This window comes from Hemitrygon akajei, chromosome 9, assembly GCF_048418815.1.
Source record: "Hemitrygon akajei chromosome 9, sHemAka1.3, whole genome shotgun sequence".
Lineage (NCBI taxonomy): Eukaryota > Metazoa > Chordata > Chondrichthyes > Myliobatiformes > Dasyatidae > Hemitrygon > Hemitrygon akajei.
Window position 1 is genome coordinate 129,432,118 of NC_133132.1, and position 24,437 is coordinate 129,456,554.

At 37.5% G+C, this 24,437-nt stretch overlaps 1 protein-coding gene across 2 annotated transcripts in view; it reads left to right on the forward strand.

Moving 5' to 3' along the window:
- atad2b (ATPase family AAA domain containing 2B) overlaps positions 1-24,437 on the forward strand; it is a 195,184-nt gene that overhangs the window by 85,996 nt on the left and 84,751 nt on the right. For both annotated transcript variants that reach the window (XM_073056957.1, XM_073056959.1), the window contains exons 4-6: positions 3,457-3,610; positions 5,562-5,670; positions 21,702-21,855. In XM_073056957.1, coding sequence (XP_072913058.1) covers positions 3,457-3,610; positions 5,562-5,670; positions 21,702-21,855 — 417 coding nt within the window. The remainder of the gene's footprint in view (positions 1-3,456; positions 3,611-5,561; positions 5,671-21,701; positions 21,856-24,437) is intronic.

Consider the following 24,437-nt stretch of genomic DNA (forward strand, 5'->3'; position numbering starts at 1 on the left):
AAAGTTCCAGAGGAGGATTACAAGAATGATCCTGGTAATGAAAGGGTTAATCTTTGAGGACCGTTTGATGGCTCTGGGCTTGTGTTTGCTGGAGTTTAGAAGGATTGAGGGGGATTTCATTGAAACCTACTGACTATTGAATGCCTGGATAGAATGGACATGGAGAGAATGTTTCCAGTAGTGGAAGAGACCCAGAGGGCAGCATCTCAGAATAAAAGGATGCTCCTTTAGAACAGAAATTAGGTGGAATTTCTTCAGCTAGATCAGGGGTAGGAGGGGTTTTCTATCATGCGTTATTCATTAATTTGAGGCAAAGCATAACTAGATGTATTTAAATGGATAATTCCCATATTTCAAGTTTCTTATGGCATTTATCTGGTCCACCGTCAGCTCATTAATATGTGATCCGGCCCACAGAGGCAAAAAGGTCGACCCCTGAGCTAGATCGTGGGGAATCTCTGCAATTTATTCCCACAGACAGCTGTGAAGTCTAAGTCATTGGGTATATTTAAAGCAGAGTTTGATTAGTCAGAGATTCAGAGGTTACAGGGAGTTGGAAGGAGGATGGAATTGAGAGGATGAATAAAGTAGTCATGATTGAATGGCAGAGTAGAATCTTATAGCTGAAAGGCCCAATTCTGCTGCTATGCCTTATGGTCTTTGGTGTCTAAATGGGTAATGCCTTCATTTGAAGCTGTGATTTTCAGTTTTTAGCTTTAGACCATAGACAATAGACAGTAAGTGCAGGAATAGGCCATTCGGCCCTTCTAGCCAGCACCACCATTCACTGTGATCATGGCTGATCATACACAATCAGTACCCTGTTCCTGCCCTCTCCCCATATCCCTTGACCCCGCTATCTATGAGAGCTCTATCTAACTCTCTCTTGAATGCATCCAGAGACTTGGCCTCCACTGCCTTCTGGGGCAGAGCATTCCACATATTCACCACTCTCTGCGTGAAAAAGTTTTTCCGCATCTCTGTTCTAAATGGCCTACCCCTTATTCTTAAACTGTGGCCTCTAGTTCTGGACTCACCCATCAGCGGGAACATGCTTCCTGCCTCCAGTGTGTCCAATCCCTTAATAATCTTATATGTTTCAATCAGATCCCCTCTCATCCTTCTGAATTCCAGTGTATACAAGCCCAGTCGCTCCAATCTTTCAACATATGACAGTCCCCCCATTCTGGGAATTAACCTTGTGAACCTACACTGCACTCCCTCAATAGCAAGAATGTCCTTCCTCAAATTTGGAGACCAAAACTGCACACAATACTCCAGGTGGGGTCTCACCAGGGCCCTATACAGCTGCAGAAGGACCTCTTTACTCCTATACTCAATTCCTCTTGTTATAAAGGCCAGCATGCCATTAGCTTTCTTCACTGCCTGCTGTACCTGCATGCTTGCTTTCAAGAACAAGAACAAGGTTTCATGTACAAGAACACCTAGATCTCGTTGTACTTCCCCTTTTCCTAACTTGACTCCATTTAGATATCCACATTAAACTGCATCTGCCATACATTTGCCCACTCACTCAACCTGTCCAAGTCACCCTGCATTCTCATAACATCCTCCTGACATTTCACACTGCCACCCAGCTTTGTGTCATCAGCAAATTTGCTAATGTTACTTTTAATCCCTTCATCTAAATCATTAATGTATATTGTAAACAGCTGCGGTCCCAGCACTGAACCTTACGGTACCCCACTGGTCACAGCCTGCCATTCCGAAAGGGACCCGTTAATCACTACTCTTTGTTTCCAGTCAGCCAGCCAATTTTCAATCCATGTCAGTACTCTGCCCCCAATACCATGTGCCCTAATTTTGCCCACTCATCTCTTATGTGGGACTTTATCAAAAGCTTTCTGGAAGTTTTCACAGTTACATCCTCAAAAAACTCCAGAAGATTACTGATCCTTCTACTGCTATCCAAATGTGTTGTAATTTCCTCTTTTATAATTGACTCCAGCATCTTTCCCACCACTGACATCAGGCTAACCGGTCTATAATTCCCTGTTTTCTCTCTCCCTCCTTTCTTGAAAAGTGGGACAACATTAGCCACCCTCCAATCAGCAGGAACTGTTCCTGAATCTATAGAACATTGGAAAATGATTACCAATGCGTCCATGATTTCTAGAGCCACCTCTTTAAGTACCCTGGGATGCAGACCATCAGGTCCCGGGGACTTATAAGCCTTCAGACTCAACAGTCTATCCGACACTGTATCTTGCCTAATATAAATTTCCTTCACTTCATCCTTTACCCTATTTCCTTTGGCCACTATTACATCTGAGAGATTGTTTGTGTCTTCCCTAGTGAAGACAGATCCAAAGTACCTGTTCAACTCATCTGCCATTTCCTTGTTCCCCATAATAAATTCACCCGTTTCTGTCTTCAGTGGCCCAATTTTGAGGCAATGAGTCTCAAGCTCATCTACTTTATTCCTTTAACCAGGAATCATTCTCTGCCCTTTTACCTAGTCCACACTCCTCAGGACCTTGAATGTTTCAATTAATTCTCCTTTCACTCCACTAAACTTCAGCAGAGGCAATTCTTGCCTGTCCATACTTTCTTCGTAAGACAAACCTGTTCATTCTAGGTTTTTAGCAGTTAAGTCTTCCCTGAAATCTATCCTCTGAATGAGGATGCCATGACTGTACAGCAGTGGAAAAGTGAAAATGTTTTTCACCAAAAGGCTACAGTCTCAAGATAGATATCATTGATGGTAATTTAAATTGTCCAGTTAACCTACCAATTTGCATTAGTTTGGGATGTGAAGGAAACAGAGCTGCCAGACTAAACCCACATAGTCACAAATAAAACGTTTAGGCTGCATGCAGTTGGCTCTGGAAGTCAGGACTGAACCTGGGTCACTGGTACTTTGTTGTAGTAGTTACACTAGTTCTTTCTTTCAGATGTGAACAGAACTATTTGTCACAAAAGTTTTGTAGTTTCCACATTTCTTGCAAAATCACAAGAGATAGGATTCAGGTTACTTGAATTTCTTTTAAGCAGAAGTTAGCTAATGTAGTGTGGTTATTGCAATGATGTGGATCATCAAGCACTGCTGGCCCATAGAAGTTTGCAACAATAATTGACCTTTAAATTTTGTTTAGATTTGAGCAGCAGTCTTAAAGGTTACTCAACTTAAAAAAAAAATGCTGCAGATTGCAATCTGTCCATACACTCTTGTCACAAAATATTTGTGTCTGTGAGGCCCCTTACTCTGAAGTTTTCTTTTGAAATGTCTGTAATCTCATTTCAGCTGTGATCATGTCTCAATCTTAATTCCCTTATTTGAAAGACATGTGGTTTCAGAGAGAAGTTAAGCTTAAATCCATAGCTGTTTACGTGAAACTGAACCAAGCTAATTTTGCATAGTAAAATTTATAAATTGTCATAAATATATAAATCAAAATGTTAAAATTGTTGATAATCTACTGCTACCCTAACAAGTTCTCAGAAATCCTGGAAGTCGACGTGAATCCCAGGAGGATGGGAGTCATTCTCACATGAATGGTGATTCAGAAGTTAGAAGAAGTGGCCGTGCAAGGAGAAACAAATTTGAAACCCTCAACCAAAGCCTTCTGTTTGATCAACTAGTAAACAGGTAAATACATTTTGCTGTTTCATATGAAGTCAAGGGCAGAAATTGCAGGACAGATCACCTCAACCAATTCCTGCTGTACCTTGCCTTATGATATTGATGTCAATGGAGATTTTTGAATTCCTTGAGAAATATCCTGTTTAAAATATAGTGGATTAAGAGTGTGTTTAAAACTATCTTGCTGCATCCCTAAATCTATTCTGATTGCTAATTTTGTCACTAATATTTATATCAAGTATAAACCATTGGCTTTAAACTGATGATTTGTATAAGTAATTCCATTGCAATTACTACTAAAAGCTTAATTTCTTTGTCTTTTTGGCCATTGTTTTATTACATTGGGTATTGGCCAGGGCCAGATGGGATATACCTCAAGTTACCATGGGAAACGAGGCACTGGTGGATTGGAGGATGTCAGTAATTGTTTTGTTGTTTGAAAATGGTACTATGGACAGTCCTGGATATTATAGACTAATGAATCTTATGCCAGTGGTGGGTAAACTATTGGAGAGCACTCTTGAGAATTGTATTTATGGATATTTGGAGAAGTATAGCCTTATTACAGATAGTCTGCATGGCCTCACAGCTTAGTTGTGTTTTGCAAAGAGGTGTTAAAAGAATTTGATGTAGGTAAAGCGGTGAATGTGCTAGATGTAGATTTTGGTGAGGTATTTGACAGGATTCCCCATTATAGACTCATCCAGAAAGTCATGGGATGTTGGATCTGTGGATAACTGGCTGCATGGTTTTAGAATTGGCTTGCCTTTAGAAGGCAGGGAAGTGTAGTGGATAGGGTATATTCTCACTGCGGGCCATGACTAGTGGTGTTCAGAAGGAATTTGTTATGGACTTTTACATTGTGATTTTTATAAGTGACTTGGATGAGGAAGTGGAGGGCTGGTATGTTAAGAGTGCAAATGACAAAGGTTGGAGGTGTTGTGAACAGTGGCGAAGGTTCTTGTAGGTAACAGTGGGATATAAACAGGATGCAGAGTTGGGTAGTTCAATCATGGAAAGTGTGAAGTGATACACTTTTGAAGATGGAATGCAAGGTTAATAGCAGGATTCTTAGTGAGGAGAGCAGAGAGATCGTGGGATGCATGTCCATACTGCTGGACAAATTGATAAGAGTGGTTCAGAAGACATGGTCTGCTGGCCCTCATTAGTCGGGTGATTGAGTTCAAGAACTTGAAGTAATGTTGCAGCTCTTAAAAACTCTGGTTAGACCACAGTTAAGAGTATTGTGTTCAATTCTGGTCACCTCATAATAGGATGTAGAAGCGAGAATGAAAAGGAGATTTAGCAAGCTGCTGCCCGGATTAGAGAACATCTCTTAAGATAAAAATTTGAACAAGCTCGTTTTTTTTCCTCTGTGGAACAACGAAGGATGAGAGGTGATGATAAGAATGTATAAGATTATGAGAGGCATAAATAGAGCAGACAGCCAGCACATTTCTTCCAGGGTGGCAATGGTTAATAACAGAGAGCAACTGTTAAGGTAGGAGTCAAAGATGGCTTTTTTACACAAGTGATAGGTGTCTGGTATGTACTAGGGGTGGTGGGGTTATAGAGACTGATACAATAGGGCCATTTAAAGACTTATGGAAAAAAAATGTGTGCTATTTGAAGAGGTTTATATTGGTTGGCACAGTACCATGGATCAAAGGGGCCTGTATTGTGGTGTGCTATTCTATGTTCTCTAGGTTGTTCTACTGCCTCTTTACTTTGTTTCTTTTATTTATAAATGATGTGATGTCAATTTCGGATCTTGTTAACTTCAAATCTCAACCAATATCTACTTCCATGCAAGAAAATTTGGCTCATTGAACTTTCTGGGTTTCTTTTCATGGTATCATTTGGCCAAATCCCAGACTGGTTGTGATAATTATGTTCATAATAAAAGTGCATTTCAAAATCATGAATTATTGTTTAATTATATATTCCATTGATCTAGTACTGCAGAGGCTGTTCTGCAAGAAATGGACAACATCACAAGTAACATAAGGCAAAACAGAAGACCTGGAGAAGTGGAGCGTCTCAGAATGTGGACAGATACAGAGTTTGTGAGTATTGTTCTTCCTGATTTAGGAGACTGATCAATCTGAAGGTATTCTTCACTACCAAGATGTACAAGCATCATTTTGCTAGTTTATTGTCTTTGAATAGCTAAGACAGATGAGAGCAAAATGGAGATTGTTTTATGCCTTTAAATGTAGCTCCGTAGGTATGCATGTACTGCTTTAAACTGATTTGTTGTTCTTCTCTAGTTACAAGACAGTTAAATTTCAGACAGAAAGCATATTTCTAACACACAAAATGCTGGAGGAACTCAGCAAGCCACGCAGCATCCATGGCAAAAAGTAAACAGTTGACGTTTTGAGCTGAGACCCTTCAACTTCATGTCAGTGATTTAGATGACGAAATAGATGGCTTTGCTTCCAAGTTTGTTGATGATACAAAGATTGGTGGAGAGGTAGATAGTATTGAGGAAACAGGTAGACTGCAGAAAGACTTTGACAGATTAGGAGAATGGCAAGAAAGTGCCAAATGAAATACAGTGTTGGGAAATGCATGGTCATGCCTTTGATAGTAAAAATAAGTGTGCAGACTATTTTCTAAACGGGGAGAAAAACCAAAAATCTGATAAGGTCTTGATTGGCCACGGCATCGAAGGTTAAGGGTGAAGGCTGGGGAATGGGGCTGAGGAGGGGAAATATGATCAGCCATGATTGAATGGCAGAGCAGACTTGATGGGCCAGATGGCCTATTTCTGCTCCTATGTCTTATGGTCTTGTAATGATTTACTCTCCTTGTAAAGTATTACCTGCTTAGTATATAAATATTCTAAAGCATGATACTTGAAGAGTACAGTATTTTAAGATATGAAGTTATTTCATTTTTTTCCAGTTCCTTTCACAGCTCAACTGTAGTTGTGGCAGAACCTAAGTACAGGAGCAGCACATTAGATAAATTTGTGGAAAATTTAGAGGATGTAATTGTAATGATGCCGCCAGATGCAGGATGATTATGTACTTGTAAAATAAAGGACTATTGAATTAATTGAGATTTAACAATCTGAAGAACTACCACTGTCCATGTTATAATAAAGAAAAAAGAGAACTGAATTTAGCATTGGAGCATTAATAGTCATACTGTAGAGAGGTGGGAATGTTATGTTCTCTTGTTCCACTGTTATCTTGGTTAGAGAACTCAGCATTTCCACTCATCCATCTCTTTCCACCAGCAATCTCCCTATAATGGAGTTGGTCACGTGGTGTCAAAACTGTTTTCTAAAAGACATGGAGCAGAGTTAAGTTATTTGGCCCATCAAGTCTGCTCCACCTTTCAATCTTTGCTGATTTATTATCCCTCTCAACCCCATTTTCCTGCCTTATCCCCAGAATCTTTGATGCCCTTTCTAATCATGAACATATCAACCTCTGCTTTAAATATATCCATTGGCTTAGTCTCCACAGCTACCTGTGACAATGATTCATTACCCACCAGGTCAGGGGTTCCCAATCTTTTTTATGCCATGGATCCCTACAATTAACTGAGGAGTCCCTGGAGCCCAGGTTGGGAATCCCTGCTCAACGTAAAGAAATTCCTCCTCTAAAGGAATGTCCTTCTGAGACTCCCCCACTGTAGGAAACATCCTCTCCATGTCCACTCCACTTATATAGGTATCTGTTAGTCTCATGAGACCATGGATTTGCGCCTTGGAAGGTTTCCAAGGAAGTTGGCCGAGCTGCAAGCCTTCCCCTCTCCACACCACTGATGTTGTCCAAGGGAAGGGCACTAGGACCCAGGCAGCTTGGCACCGGTGTTGTCGCAGAGCAATGTGTTGTTAAGTCTCTTGCTCAAAGTGTCATGCTGCCTCAGCTGAGGCTCAAACCAGTGACCTTCCGATCACTAGACCGATGCCTTATCCACTAGGCCAAGTGCCAATACCCACTCCATTTAGGTCTATCAATTTTCAGTAGGTTTCAATGAGATCCCCCCTCCCCCACTCTTCTAAACTCCAGGGAGTACATGTTCAGAGCCATCAAATGTGCCTCATACATTAACCCTTTCATTCCCAGGATAATTCTAGAACTTCCTCTAACCCACACCAATGCCATCACAACCTTTCTTAGATAAGGGGCCCAAAATTGTCCATAGTATTTCAAGTGGAGTCTGACCAATGCCTTATAAAGACTCAACATTACATTCTTGCTTTTATATTCTAGTCCTCACGAAATGAATGCTGGCATTGCATGTGCTTTCCTTACCACTGATTCAACCTGCAAGTTAACCTTTAGGGAATCCTACGCAAACACTCCCAAGTCCCTTTGTACCTCTGATTTCTGAATTTTCTCCGTTTAGAGCTTAGTCTATGCTTTTATTTCTTATACCAAAGTGCATGACCATACATTATGTCTCATTTGCCACTTCTTTGCCCATTCTCCTAATCAATCTTAAATCCTGTAGATTCTCTGCTTCCTCAACACTCTGTCCCTTCACCTATCTTCGTATCGTCCGCAAACTTGGCCACAAAGCCATCAATTCCATCATCCAAATGATCACCATATAACATGAAAAGAAGCGGTCCCAACACCAATCTCTGTGGAATGCCACTAGTCCATGAAGACTTGTAGCGCTTACTTCCACAGTGCTGAAGTATTTTGAGAGGTTAGTTTCAGCTGCTGTCTATGAGTGGCACCTTGGATCCATTCCAATTTGCTTACCAAACCAACAGGTCCACACCAAATGCCATCTCATTGGCTCTTCACACAACCTTGGAACATCTGGACAGCAAGCATCAGAGAATGCTCTTTATCGATTACATTTAATACTATCATCCCCTCAAAACTAATCAGTAAACTCCAAGACCTGGGCCTCAATACCCCCTTGTGCAATTGGATTCTAGATTTCCTCACTTGCAGAACCCAGTCAGTTCGGATTGACGTTAAGTATCTCCTCCACAATCTCCCATCAGGACAGGAACACCATAGGGATGTGTGCTTAGCCCCCTGCTCTAATTGCTTTACACCTATGACTGTGTGGCTAAGTACAGCTCCAAAGCCATGTGCAAGTTTGCTTATGACATCACTGTTGTGGGCTGTATGAAGGGTGGTGATGAATCAGCATACAGGAGGGAGATTGAAAATTTGGTTAGTGGTGTAATGTCAACAATCTCTCACTTAATGTCAATAAGACCAAGGAACTGATTGTAGACTTCAAGAGAGGGAAACCAGAGGTCCATTGAGCCAGTGCTTATTGGAGGATCAGAGGTGAAGAGGGTCAGTAACTTTTAAATTCCTGGGTGTCACTATCTCAGAGGACCTGTCCTGGACCCATCATGTAACTATAATTACAAAAAGAAGCATGAAATTCTCTCTACTTCCTCAGGAGTCTACAGACTTCTTGCAGCCTTTTCTGTGCAAGGTTTGGAAAATTTGTTTTGGAGAAGTATTGTACCATATAGCCTACTGTGTAATATGGGACTGTTTTATGTTGTAGTAACACGTTATTGAGCATGCGCTATTGGGCGCGTATTGATCTGTTTATACGTGTTCAGTTCGGGTTCTGTAAGTAAAAACCCCTGTTAACTTAGCTCCAGTCTCTAGTGTTTTTATTTATAGTTTTGTTGTGTAACTGGTCACATATACCACAAATTGGTGACGAGGTTAATGAACCTACATCATATCGGCCGCCGTGTTTTAATTGATAACGACAATCGGAAGGAAGCGCGAGTTCAGCCGCAGTCGGGTATGTTGGGATACCGAAAGACACAGTCAGAACCGCGGTGTGTCCAGGTGAGACCACAGCCGGCGCTGAACCCCAGGGCTGAGGGTCTGCCTGTCTCAGAAGGGAGATTTCTTAAAAAAAAGGGAGCGAGAGTCAAAAAGAAAACAAGGGACTGTGGTTAAATTAACAAGGGATCGTGGCTAAATTCACATAAGAAGGATAAATTAACGCAACAAAGATGGTGTTAATTGGAACCATTACAGCATTTGATAGTGTCATTGAAGACTGGGCATCATACATGGAGAGGGTGGAGTTATATTGTGATGCTAATAATATTGATGATGAAAAGAAATCCCACTTACTACTCAGCGTTATGGGCGCGAACACATATGGCCTACTGCGGAGCTAGTTAACCCCTGAAAAGCCAGCTAACAAAATGTTCAAGTAAATAGTAGACACCTTCCAACAGCATTTAAACCCCAAGCCACTGATCATTACTGAAAAATTTAAATTTTACAATCGGAGCCAGAGCAAAAACGAAAGCATTTCTGAATATTGTGCTGAATTGCGCAAGTTATCAGAACATTGTCAATTTGGAGCGGATCTATCAGACGCATTGAGGGACAGGTTAGTGTGTGGCATGTACTGTGAAACCACCCAGAAGAAGCTCCTGTGTGAAAAAGACCTTAAGTTCGAGAAGGCGATAAACATCTCAATATCATTCACGAGGTGCTTCAGAGATACAACAAAAATCTCTGGAATATGCTACGAATAAAATGTCATTGCGCAAAAATGAAGGAAAGAAATGTTACCGTTGTGGGAACAGGTCACATGACCCTGATGGTTGTTGGTTTAAAGATAAAGAATGCTGAAACTGGCAAACAGGGTCACGCTGTCGGAGTATGCAAAACTAAACAGTAGGAAAAGGGCAAAATACAGAGAAACAAGAAAATACAACAATGTGCACAAAATGAAAGAAAGCAATTCTGATGAAAGTGACTCAGACAAAAGTGAATTGTCTTGTCTCCCACTTCACAGTGTGCAAGAGAAAGATGATTGAAGAGTAATATGGATCACTCCACAAGTGGCAGGTGTGAGACTGAAAATGGAGTTGGACACAGGCTCAGCTTTAACAGTGATCTCTGTACACGACTACAAACGACTGTTTTCTCACATACCTCTGAAACAAACTAAACTAGAGTCGGCCCTCTCTATCCGCGGGGGATTGGTTCCGCGACCCCCGCGGATACCAAAAGATGCGGGTGCTGAAGTCCCTTATTTATCCTGTCTCAGTGCAGTGGTCTTTAGGACCCAGCAGAACCCCAGACTTTATTTTAATTTGTCTCGGTGTGGTGGACATTAGGACCCGGCGTCACAGCTTGAATCCGCAGTGTTTCTGTTCACGAAAATAATCACGATCATGATTGAAAATAAGGTGGAAGTAATAAAGTGATCAGAAAGAGGTGAAACGCCATCAGTCATTGGAAAAGCATTAGGCTACAGTTGATCAATGATCGGAACAATTTTAATGGAGCATGTGAAAGGCCCTGCCCCGATGAAAGCTACAATTATTACTAAGCAACGCAGTGGTTTAATTATTGAAATACATATGTTTCTTAAGTGTTTTATATGCCTAGAAAGGTAAAATATGTACTATATGTTAAGACAAACGATTGACTAACTGACGCTAAATAATTCCGATGTACCTGTTCTGACTTCAAATCCAACTTAAAGACGGACTCAGGAACGGAACTTATTTATAACCCGGGGACTGCTGTATTTTTAAGTCATTTCTAGATTACCTAATACAATATAAATGCTATGTAAATAGTTGTTATACTGTATTGTTTAGGGAATAATGACAAGAAAAAAATAGTCTGTACATGCTCAAACAACGAGTGCTGGAGAGAGAAGTTCCGGGTCTTCCCGAACCGCGGTTGGTTGAATCCGCGCATGCAGAATCCACGGATAAGGAAGGCAGACTGCACTGCTAAAAGACTTACATAGGACAGAAAGTGCGTCACAAAGGTAAACTTAAAGTGACAGTGACCCACGGGGGACAAAACACAGCAGCTGAACGTCTATGTACTGGAAAATGGAGGACCACCGTTGCTGGGACGTGAATGGCTCAGGAAAATCCAGTTGGATTGGCACACCATCAAGGCACTAGATGTGTCAACAAAGGCAGACAGTTTGGCGGGGAAGATGTCCGCAGCTCTCCTCTCACCCATTGTCGACTATTACAGTGACGACGATGAGATGGACATTGTCGACAGGGAGACAGATATTGCCAATAAGCAGGATGATGAAGACTACCTGGAAATAAAAGGCAGATGTACCAGGAGAAATTGACATCTCTCAAAAGACAGCTAGCTACAGCAGTTACAGGAAGGCACTTTGCAGGAGTATCAGAAAAGGATGAAGAAACTAGATCAACAATACATGCAAGAAATATGAAATGCAGAGCTTTTTCTGCATCTGGAGACAGAAAAAGTGGAAAGGAATTGTATTAGACAGAAGAAAGAAATGAGGGAAACGCGGGAGGCCCCACTTTAGACCTGCCTGTACCGCAACCACCTCACGCAGCCTGTCAACACTATGAGTGAGGCCGAGACGGAGCAGCAATCTGTCAGCAGCAGCAGTAGCAACAGCCAGACAAACCCAAATTGCCCAGGGAGAAGAAAGTCATTACAACAAAGGTTCTTGGAACAGTAAAGTGTTTGAATGTACAAAATGGATATGGATTCATCAACAGGATTGATGTAAAGGAAGATGTGTTTGTATATCAGACTGCGATTAAAGAATAACCCACGGAAATACCTCCGCAGTGTTGGAGACGGTGAAACTGGAGTTCGACGTACTGGAAGGCGAAAAGGGCGCAGAAGCGGCAAATGCAACTGGTCCCGGAGGAGTTGCAGTCCAAGGAAGCCGATAAGTCACAGACAGAAATCGTTATCGTCGATGCAACCCTCGCTACCGAGGTCCACCACGTAATTACCAACAGAACATTGAAGGTGGAGAGAAAGGAGATGGAGCAGAGTCAGCAACAGATGGAGAAAACCAAGATTATCAAAATCTTTTTATTATTATTATTATTCAAAAATAGCACAAGTACAGCGAAGTAACAATGCTTTACAATGCCTCGAAAAGGAAGAAATTATTTTAAAGATTGGAAATTTCTGTGAATAAAAAACCCTACTAAGCAAGAAAAGTGAGAAAAAAAAGAAACCCATTGGAGGTACAACCCCGGAGCCATGCGTCATACAGAAAGCTTCTAAAAATAAACATCAAACTGCCAACAAGAGAAAAAGATATTTCAAAAAAAAATTTACATTTAGATTGTGGAGGAAATCTATCAGTTAACTGAAATGATAATAACGAGCAAATGAGCCCCATCTCTTCTCAAAATCAAATAAAAGTTCAAAGGGTCGACTTCTATTTTTCTCCAAACTAAGACACAGCATCACTTGAGAGAACCATTGTGACAAAGTAGGAGCTGATATATCCTTCCATTTCAACAAGATGGCCCTTCTAGCTATCAATGTAACAAACGCAATAACATGTTGGTCAGACACAGAAATACCATGGATATTTTGAGGAATTATTCCAAAAAGCACAGTCAATTTATTAGGTTGTAAGTTGATTCTGAGTGCTTTAGAAATTGTCGAAAAGACTGACTTCCAAAACTGTTTTAATATAGTACATGACCAGAACATATGTGTCAGTGTAGCTATCTCAGTTTTACATCTATCACAATACTTGTCAACATTGGGAAATATTTTAGAAAGTCTCTCCTTCGTCAAATGGTAATGATGTACAATTTTAAATTGAATCAGTGAATGACTAGCACAGATCGAAGAAGAGTTAACCAGCTTCAGAATCTGTGTCCAATTCTCCCATATAAAAGTCAAATTGAGTTCCTTCTCCCAATCCTGTTTAATCTTAAGTAATGGATGCTTATTCCATTGTAATAACAAATTATAAATTCTTCCAATTGAACCTTTCATCGAGGGGTTCATATTCATAATAGTATCTAACAAGTCAGCCTCCATCCAATATGTAGGGAAAATTACTTAAATATTTTTGTAAAAAATGTCTAACTTGAAGATATTGTAAAAAGTGTGAATATGAGAGCGAATACTTATTGATTAATTGTTCAAAAGACATCAATCTGCCTTCGTTAAATAAATCCAAAAATGAATTAATACCTTTATTTTTCCAAAGTAAAAAAATTGGATCGCTCCAAGAAGGTTTAAAAAAGTAATTACGATAAATTAAACTAGAAAGTTTAAATTTTTTAAGATTAAAAATATTACGGAACTGGAGCCAAATTTGTAAAGAGTGCTTAACCCCAAGATATAGGTTTAAATTAGCAACTTTAGCTAATTGTATAGGTAGAGCAACTCCTAATAACGAAGTTAAATAAAACTGTTTCACAGCTCTCAGTTCCCAAAATACTCTCCAACCGATTGGCCATTATCTTTGAGAGAATCTTAGCATCAACATTCAATAATTAGATTGGTTTGTATGAGGCACAATCAGTAGGATCTTTATCCTTTTTGAGAATTAAAGAAATAGAAGCTTCATAAAAAGTAGAGGGTAAATCACTTTTCATTAAAGAATCTTTAAACATCTTCAACATATATGGAGAAAGCAATTTTCCATTTTTTAAATAAAATTCTACAGGATAACCATCAAGTCCCGGGGCCTTACCAGATTGCATTGAAAAAATAGCTTTATGAATTTCGGATTCAGTAATTTGGGCATCAAGAGTTTTTTGATCCTCGGCAGAAATTTTAGGAAAAACAATCTTTCGTAAAAAAGAAGCATTCATTTCAGAAGAGTCTACTAGACATTGAGATTTATAAAGTTCAGTATAAACATCTTGAAAAATCTTATTAATTTCTTCATATTCCCGAGCCAGGGTACCATCCTTTCTACAAATTTTCAAAATTTGCCTTTTGGTTCCAGCCGATTTTAATTGAGATGCAGGTAGTTTATTATTTTTATCTCCAAACATATAAAATTGGCTCTTTAACTTAAGTAGATAATCTTCAATTGGATGAGTTAATAATAGGTTATATTGTGATTGAAGTTCCACCCTTTTTTTAAATGTCAATATTAGGGGAAATCGCATAGATATTATCTAAATCTTTAATTTGTTTTGAAATTTTATCTAATTCTGCTTTAGTCTGTTTTTTAAGTTTAGCTGAATAAGAAATAATCTGACCATGTAAAAATGCTTTGAATGTATTCCATATAATTAATTTAGACATACCTCCTATATTATTAAAAAGAAAAAATTCTTTTATCTGGCTTTCAATAAAACTGATAAAGTCAGAGTTTTGCAATAAAGTCTGAGACATGCAAAAATGTGGACAGGCAAAAATGACATCATCAAATTCAAAGGACAAACTCAAAGGCGCAGGATCAGATATAACAATAGCGTCATATTCACAGTTTTTAACATTAGGCAAAAGGCTGGGATCAATTATAATCAGTCGTTGAATATTTTTTATAAACATGTGAAAAAAAGGAATATTCTCTGTTATCAGGGTGTAAATGCCTCCATAATTCGATCAACCCAAAATTGGTCAAAAAGGAGTTAATAACAGACGCAGAACGATTTGGAAGTCGCTGATTAGTTGAGCTCTTGTCAATCATAGGATTTAAACAACAGTTAAAATCCCCACCCATGATCAACATATATTCATTTAAATCTGGCAATAAAGCAAATACTTTTTTAAAAAAAGGATCAGCTAAATTAGAACCATACAAATTAACCAAAACAACCTAGATTGGAAACAATATCAGATTGGAATCGATTAATAATTTTAAGTCTTTTTTCATTTAATAGGACGATTCCAGTCACGTACATTCCAACTTATTACGTTAATCCGTTTAACTGCCATACTATAATTTTATTCCAATTTACTTTATACATACGCAGAACACATACCAATACGGGATTATCAAAGATGGCAGTGATGAAGAATACAACCATATAGAAAACACTCATGCTCCGGAACCACCCAATGGGGAAAAAACTCCTAACTCTAAACCCACCCACCCTCCCAAAAGCCAGAAACAAAAAAGCCATCGAACTAAGATAGATATGAAGCCATGGGCCGCTCTGTCGGGCTTGTCTCTCCCTCCTCCCAGCCAGTACACAAAAAAAAAATAAACTGACCTTGCAAGAAAGACAGTAATGTCTCAACAAAGTAGAGTGTTTACATTCCATCATGTATTAAACAGAAAAAGAACCAAAATAATATAATCTCTTAGAGAGAAAAACCAATGCCATCTTAATTTTAGCTTTAAATTCCTAAGAAAATTTTAAATTCGGTTATAGGGCACTATAATAAAACAGATTAAAAAAAGGTTGTAAGTGAATTAGGTTGAACATCCACATCTGTAACTTTAGATAATATTCCAAACACATCCCTCCAAAAATTGTTTAAGCTTACACATGACCAAAACATATGAGTTAGAGTAGCCACTTCTGCGTTACATCTGTCACAAATAGGGCTTATATTGGGAAAAATATGCGCCAATTTATCTTTGGACATATAGGCCCTGTGTACTATCTTAAATTGAATTAAGATATGGCGTGTGCCGATTGATGAATTATTGACTAGATAATAAATTTTACTCCATTGATTGTCTGAAAGTGAGTGTTGAAGTTCTACTTCCCAGATGTGTTGAACTCTATCATTAGGCGACATGCGAGCATTCATTAACTGTTTATAAATGATAGCTATTAATCATTTTTGAAAAGGTTTAAGCTGAAAAATAGCATAAGCCAAATTTAAAGAGCAGGCCAAGGGGTAATTCGGTAAAAAATCACCTAAAAATTCCTTACCTGTAAATATCTGAAAAAATGTGTATTAGAGATATCATATTTATCCATTAACTGTGAAAAGGATGTTAAACAGTCCTGTAAAAACAAAAAAGTTTTTATTCCCTTCATTTTCCATGTTTAAAAAGCCTTATCCAAAGTTGATGGTTTAAAAAAGAAATTAGAATAAATATTACTAGAAAGTAGAAAATCATTTAATTCAAAAAATCTACGAACCTGAAACCAAATTTTTAGAGTATGTTTAACAATAGGGTTGAGAGCTTGTCTACCTATTCTGGAGAGCGAAAATGGAAGAGGAGCTCCTAATAAAGAAGCTAACGAAAACCCCATTACTGAATTTTCCTTCAAATGTAACCATGAAGGGCGAGCTTGGTCATCTATATCATAATTCCAAAAAGGTAATATAATGAATATTAATTGCCCAATAATAAAATCTAAAGTTTGGTAAGGCCAGTCCTCCATCTTTTTTTTTGGTTTTTGCAATAAAAATTTATTCACTCTAGAGCTTTTGTTATTCCAAACGTAAGACAAAATCAGAGAATCTATTTTATTAAAAAATGTTTTTGGAACAGAAGAGGAAACTGCTTGAAATATATATAAAAATTTCGGTAGAATAACCATTTTTATAGCATTTATTCGACCTATCAATGACATCGACATAGGTGACCATTTAGAAAGCGCCTGTTGAGTATATTCAACTAAAGGGGAGAAATTATACCTATATAGGTCACTTACAGCAATTTTTGGGATTATTCCAGAGGAAGCAAGCAAAGTGTTTGCTTCCGCTCAACATATGATAGCCTTTTCAACTGTACTGGCTAGGAGAGTTATTTTGCTACACTGGAAAGAATCTAACCCACCTACTGTTTTTTATTGGTTCTCCTCCATTATGTCATGTCTAAGCTTGGAGAAAATTAGAAGCCGGACATTTGATACATCCTTTAATTTTGAACAAGTCTGGTGACCCTTTATTCAATATTTTCACGATTTAATTTATTTTTTATTTATTTATTTTTCTTTACTCTTTTCGGAAGATCCTTATCCGTGAAGGCTCGGAGATGACTGGAAGGATTTTTTTTCCCTCTCTTTTTTAATTCTATCCTCAATTGGACTGCCCAATCTTTCTTTTTCTTTCTTTTTTCTTTCTCTTTTCTTTCGTCTTAATTAGTTAGTGGGTTTTTTTTTCCTTTATGAAATAAAATTTCCAATCTTTTTTTTAATGATTGCTATGAAGAGTTGTTTTTTTTTGAGCATTGTATATATAACAGTGTAACATTTTACCAATCTGATTTTGACATTATATATTCTGTTTTTTTTATTGCTGTTTATATGTCTTTTATATTATCTGTTTGCTAAACTCCTCTGATTTGTATATTCTTTATTTGAAAATCGATAAAAAGATTGAAAAATGAAAAAAGGTTAATAGTATATTTAACTGAACTAAATTTACAAAAATATTAATTAGTAATATCATAGTAACTAAACCCTCCCAGATAAATATACCGTAGATTCCGGACTACAGAGCACACCTGATTAAAAGCCGCTGGCTCTAATTTTAGAAATAAAATCAATTTTTTAATTGTAAAGGCCGCACCGGATTTTAGGCCGCACCGGATTTTAGGCCGCACCGGATTTTCGGCCGCAGGTGTCCCACGTTGTAATATGAGATATTTACACAGAAAGATATTACACGTGAGGATTTTTTAACTTTTAATTAAATCCATATGGTAACAAAAACAAATACATATTGCAAATGCTTTTTTTCGAACCGTGCCCGTAACGCGGCTACTTTTAAATATACGTTGCGTATACTTCTTTACTGAACAACATTCCAATATCTCCTAACGACTGGTAAAAAATATATATACTGCAGCCTACCAGGAAAAGTTATTGATCGCCTTTAACTTAAAAGCAGCGTTTCGCTCCGCCGCTCGACCCCCACCTTTCCGTTTATTCGCAAACGGCGTTTTCCCACAAGACACCGCGAAACTGGGTGTGACGTCATAGCATCCCGCGATGTAGTACAGAAAACAAATATAGTTAAAACTCTTCTAACTTTAACTAGAAAATGAATTACTAAGCGAAAATATTATAAACTAAATAACTGCCATAAGGCAGCACAATGCTTCGAGTGTTTTCCATGTTGATGAGGGTGAGTACAAATGACTGATTTACAATAATTTAATTGTGAAAGTGCGCTTGATTTATCGTACAATTTCATTGGACCTCTGTGAACTACTCATCAATTTTATTGGTCTGTTATGAGGCAAAATGTTTACGAGGCGGCATGAAAAAAATCATGTATTAGCCGCTCCGTTTTAAAGGCCGCAAAGTTCAAAGCTGTTCAAAATGTGGGAAAAAAGTAGCGGCTTAAAATCCGGAATCTACGGTATGTAAAAAGAAACCCTATTAGTAGGAAAAAAAACTACCAGTTAGTAAGTTAAGAAACAACAAAAAAAACATCAAACCAAATATTAGATAAAAGGAACAAATCCTTTTATCCTCTTTTCTCAGTCAAATATGTAATTAACCATTTAAACAAATTTGAACCGTAAATTTTCTTTCCAAAAAAAAATCCACTAGGATGTAACGATGAGCAGGTTTTCTTATCTTCTTTTATTAATCTGTCAATGAAATATCCAAATAGTCTTCATATATTTTCATATATCTTCTTTTCGAAATGTGAGTAATATACAGGTAATCAAACAGCTTTTCAGATAGTTCATTTGGTAGTAACGTCAGTGGTGGTGACAGGTATAGCCTGAACAAAATCCAGCGTGACTTTTGGGTCAAAGAAAGTACATGGGGAAGAATTAGGAGGAAAAACTTTCATTTTTGTCAGGTAACTCAAAGAGGGAAATAGTTTCTTATCATATGCTTGTTTCATTACCAAAGCAAATCTTGATCTTTGTTCCATTACTTCTTTTGGATAATCTTCATAAAAATGGAACTCAGGCTCGTTGAATCTGAAAACTCTCTGTTTTCTTGCCTGTCGCATTATTTGATCTTTAATTTTAAAGAGATGAAAACAAACCAAAATAAATCTTGGTCCGTTTGAATCTCTAGATTTCGAAGTGGACAGTCTGTGTGCTCTTTCAATAGCAGGCGGCTGTGATAAAATAGTCGGAAATAGATTATGAAAGAGCTTACCAAAGTAAACCGTTAAGTCTCCATTTTCAGCTCCTTCTTGCAATCCAATGATTCGTATGTTGTTTCGGCGAGACCTAGTTTCCAGATCAATAATCTTATTATGATATTTTTCCAAACGGGTTTAATTTCAGACAGTTTTTGCTTAGTTGACTTCAATTCCCCTTCATGTTTAGTAACTTGAGTTTCCACATCTTTAAGTTTTCCCAGAAATAACTTCATTTCGTTATTATTCTTTTCCAGTTGATCTTTAATTGCCTTATTCTGATCTTGAATTGAATTCAGTGTCCGAATGATATCTACAGCCCATTCTGGCATTTCATCAGATCTTTCCTTTTCCATTACCTTTGTTAGTAGGTTCATGCGGATTCTTCCCACTTCTCGTAGACATAGACATATTACTCCCCTTCAAGAATCAGCAATTAAAAACTTTTAAATTCAAAATTTAAGCTGGTGGGAGAGAGAGAAAACTAAGAGCAGCACAGAATTACTGCTACTCCATTGACAGTCTCCCCAAGATTATCAAAATCAGCAACATCATCCTCCATACAGAAGACAGCATTACCCTCCTTACCTTGTTCGTCATTGCTATGGTCTCCGCCCACAATATAGCAACCAGCCTCGGAGAAATTACTGAGGGTGGTGAAATAAATGAAAACCACGTTGCTGGGGAAGAAGGTAAACTTAACACAGGACAAAATCAATTCTATTCAAACAGAACAGCTTTCGCAGAAGGTAAATCTTGTACCAGTTTTTTCCTCCATTGAGAATCACACACTTAATCCTTTGCGGAAAGTTTCTTTTGCATGTACATATTTTGAATCCTCAAATTATGTCTTGTTTTTCACAAAGAAGTTGGGAAACAACATCAAAACAGAGGTGAATTCTGGCAACAAACTGTAAGGTTTCAATTGTTGAATTTTCACACTTGTGTTGAATGTGCATCTGAAGGAATTCTCCTTGAGCCAGACAGATAGCACTGCAGATAATCTTTAATATCAGCAAAACTTTACTTTAACAGCAGCTTAAGAGCAATGGAATGAACACCAGGATTTCGATCAACTGCTGCATCAAATGGTGAAAGATTACTGGTAAAGTGCTGATCTTTCTGTGAGTCATCGGATTGCCCTGACTAGTAGAGACAGCAGATCACCAGCTACTTCTTTTGTTGGTGGCAAGTCATCTTTGAAGCAGACCATGGAAACTCCCTATGCTCAGACATCAACTGTTCATGACTTTTGTATGGAAATCTGTATTAAAACAAACAAGTTTATTGACAGACGTTACTCAGAGGGGCAGAGAAGACCCCCCCCACAAAGACTTGAGTTATAATTTATAATTATTACATTACTTTGTTATAATTTCATATTATTAAGTTACTAATTAAACAGTGGGTGGGCATTTGTATATTAAGGGTAAACATACAGTATTTGTTTAGCGTAAAAAAGTTCATACACTTTTTAAATAAAAGGGGAGGAGTGTGTACCATATATCCTACTGTATAATATGGGACTATTTTATGTTATTGTAACATGTTATTGAGCATGTGCTATTGGGCGCGTATTGATCTGTATATACGTGTTCAGTTCGGGTTCTGTAAGTAAAAACCCCTGTTAGATAGATAGATACTTTATTCATCCCCATGGGGAAATTCAACTTTTTTTCCAATGTCCCATACACTTGTTGTAGCAAAACTAATTACATACAATGTTAACTTAGCTCTAGTCTCTAGTGTTTTTGTTTATAGTTTTGTTGTGTAACCGGTCACATACACAAGTATCATAGTATCTTCAGACTTTTAATTTAGATCTTAGGTTGCTATGGAGTATGTATTTTCTAAAATGACTGAAGAATTCTGTTAATCCTTATTTAAGTAGGATTTGATGTTGTTTGACTCCTGGTGATTAGTTTTCAGCTTTTCTAATTAGATTATTTTTTTCTATTTTCTAGTATTTAGTAATAATTATGATAAAATGCTGCTGTGATATTTGAATATAAGCATCATTGCTAGTCTTAAATTTTCACATTTGTATTTAACAGTGCTACAGCTTGTGTAATTGATCAGTCAGTAAATTTCCTTCTCTGCTGCACCTTCTGAGTAGGGTATGGACTTGCAACATGCTAGTTGGTTTGAGCTGCCTCTGAAAGTTCTGGTGAATGTTCGTTTTACAAAACAAGATTTTTTTAATTCCTTAGTGACAGTATTTTTATACTAGTGCATATATATTTCTTCTTGAGCCCAGTTACTAGGCTTGAAGTACTTTGTAATTTATGATATGTTGACATTATAAATGTATCTGAATTGTGTGTGTTCTTTATATAATTTGGGCAAATATTGTATTTATTACATTATCTTAGGAAAACATGGATATGTATTCCCGTGTGAAGAGGAAAAGAAAACCTTTGAGAAGAAACATGTATGGAATGCCTATTCATGTTGAAGAAACTAGTGAAGGAGATGAAGAGGAGGAAGAAGAAGAGGAGGAGGAGGAGGAGGAAGAAGGAAGTGAAGGTATCCTTTACCTTAAGTTTTCTTATGCTAATCTGATAGTTTCCAACTTTTGTATCCAAACCTATATGAAAATCCTATTCGTTTTGTTAGTTGGAGCATTGCTTCCTTCTCATTCACTGTCCTATAAATAAACTGCTATGATAGATGTCTTAAATATTGAGAGTTGCTGGGAAAGTAATTTACTTATTTGCACATGATTTAATATTAAAAAAAAAACAAAGCCCCTGCACTTTTATCTTTGTATGATAGAGTTGCAGCTAGTATTAGAAACCTGTAGGGTTTAAGCCAGAATTTATCTTATCCATGTAATAGTAGACTGCTGCTCCAATATATTGCATCATCTTAGATTTGTTTGTTTGTGGCATAAAATTCTGTATATTTGTTTAATTTAATGATTACCAGATTATGACATTGTGAATAGTTCAGTCTGTGTATTTGAGTTCAGAATAGAATAATACCTCCTCTTTCAACTAAAATGAAAAATACTAATATTTTTCATCAATCTAGTTTTAGAAAGTAATTTGTATACAGGTAAAGTGGGGATTCCATCTTAAACTTGGGTTTGAGGTAGAGTTCATTGCTTGTACCTGTATACCAAATTTGCAGTAGATATATATATTTTCAGGCATAAGCTACTTTTTAATTATGTTATGCTGATTAAATGTAGTAAAGGAGTACTGTTACCAAAATGAACTGTCTATTATTTGTATCTTTATTCACCTTACTGAAGCAATTTTACTTGAAATTCTATATATTGGGAACTTGGCCCAACCATTGTAGCATCAATGTAACTGTATTTGAACTGGCTCAGAAAATTGCAAGCTGATTCTGTTCCCTCATTGCTAACAGGGAATCACTTAAAATTCATTTCATTTCAGTAGCAGTAAAATAACTAGTAATGACTGGTGTGATGATATTTTTTAGAATAGCTTTCAAACATAAATGGATACTTGAGTACAAATAGTAAATGCAGAAAATGCTCAACAAATGAGACAACAACTGTGAAAAGACTTAAGAACACTAGTTCCTCAATATTTTAGGAACAACTTCTTCCCTTCTGACATTAGATCTGTGAACCGTTCATGAGCTCTGCCTTGTCATTTTTCTTTTTTGTAACTTATCGTAACTTCTATGTCAAATTCTGACTCTGAGCTTGAGTTATCTGCATATTTTCTGTTTTGATTTCAGCCGTTTAGCATCTCTAATTTTTATGTTTTACATGGATAGTTCACTTAAAAGCATGAGATTTATTGATTATAAATCTTATGGGGTTCCCCTTCAACATAAACAGTCATTGCCATAGTATTTTTAGTAGTGGTGTGACAAGTAACATAATAATTGGAATTCATGCGACTTCTAGTGTCTGCAGTGTCCTTGTGTAATTAAAAAAAATTAGTATTGTATTAAAATGTATTAGATGACTGGATGTCATTGCAGCAATTGAATTACCGTAGATTTCACACTACAGAGCGCACCTGATTAAAAGCCGCTGGCTCTAATTTTAGAAAGAAAATCAATTTTGTACTTGTACAGGCCGCACCGGATTTTAGGCCGCAGGTGTCCCACGTTGTAATATGAGATATTTACACAGAAAGATATTACACGTGAGGATTTTTTAACTTTTAATTAAATCCATATGGTAACAAACAAATACATATTGCAAATGCTTTTTTTCGAACCGTGCCTGTAATACGGCTACTTTTAAATATACATACGTATCGGTAACACACAAATTACGTTGCATATATATTCCAATATCTCCTAGCAACTGGTAAAAATATATATACTGCAGCCTACCAGGAAAAGTTATTGATTGCCTTTAACTTAAAAGCAGCGTTTTGGCTCCGCCGCTCCCCCCCCCACCTTCCCGTTTATCGCAAACCGGTATTTCCCACAAGATGCGGCGAAACCGGATGTAGCGTCTAGCATTCCGGGCTGTAGTACAGAAAACATACTAACAAATGAATTACTAAGCGAAAATATTATAAACTAAATAACTGCCATAAAGGCAGCACAATGCTTTTCTTCGAGTGTTTTCCATGTTGATGAGGGTGAGTACAAATGACTGATTTACAATAATTTAATTGTGAAAGTGCGCTTGATTTATCGTACAATTTCATTGGACCTCTGTGAACTACTCATCAATTTTATTGGTCTACTGTTACGAGGCAAAATGTTTTTGGCGGCTTGAAAAAAAATCATGCATTAGCCGCACCGTAGTAAAGGCCGCAGTGTTCAAAGCTGATCAAAATGTGGGAAAAAAGTAGCGGCTTAAAATCCGGAATCTACGGTAGAGTATTTTTAAGCCCATTTTTCACTAAAAGCCATTAGGCCTGTACATTGCTTTGAAAATGACTACAGTAAAGAAAATTTCTAAACAAAGGCCAACAGCTAATTTCAAACCCTTATCCAGAAGCATCATTTCATCATATTTTACCTTTGGCTCAGCATGATACACTCTGCTTAGAAGAATGGACCTCGACTGGCATGGTACTCACCATGGCAGCTATTGGCAAGAGCAGAGTCTTTTGAGCAATGCTCACTTAGCTGATCAATATCTAAAATTCCAGAAGTAAATGTTT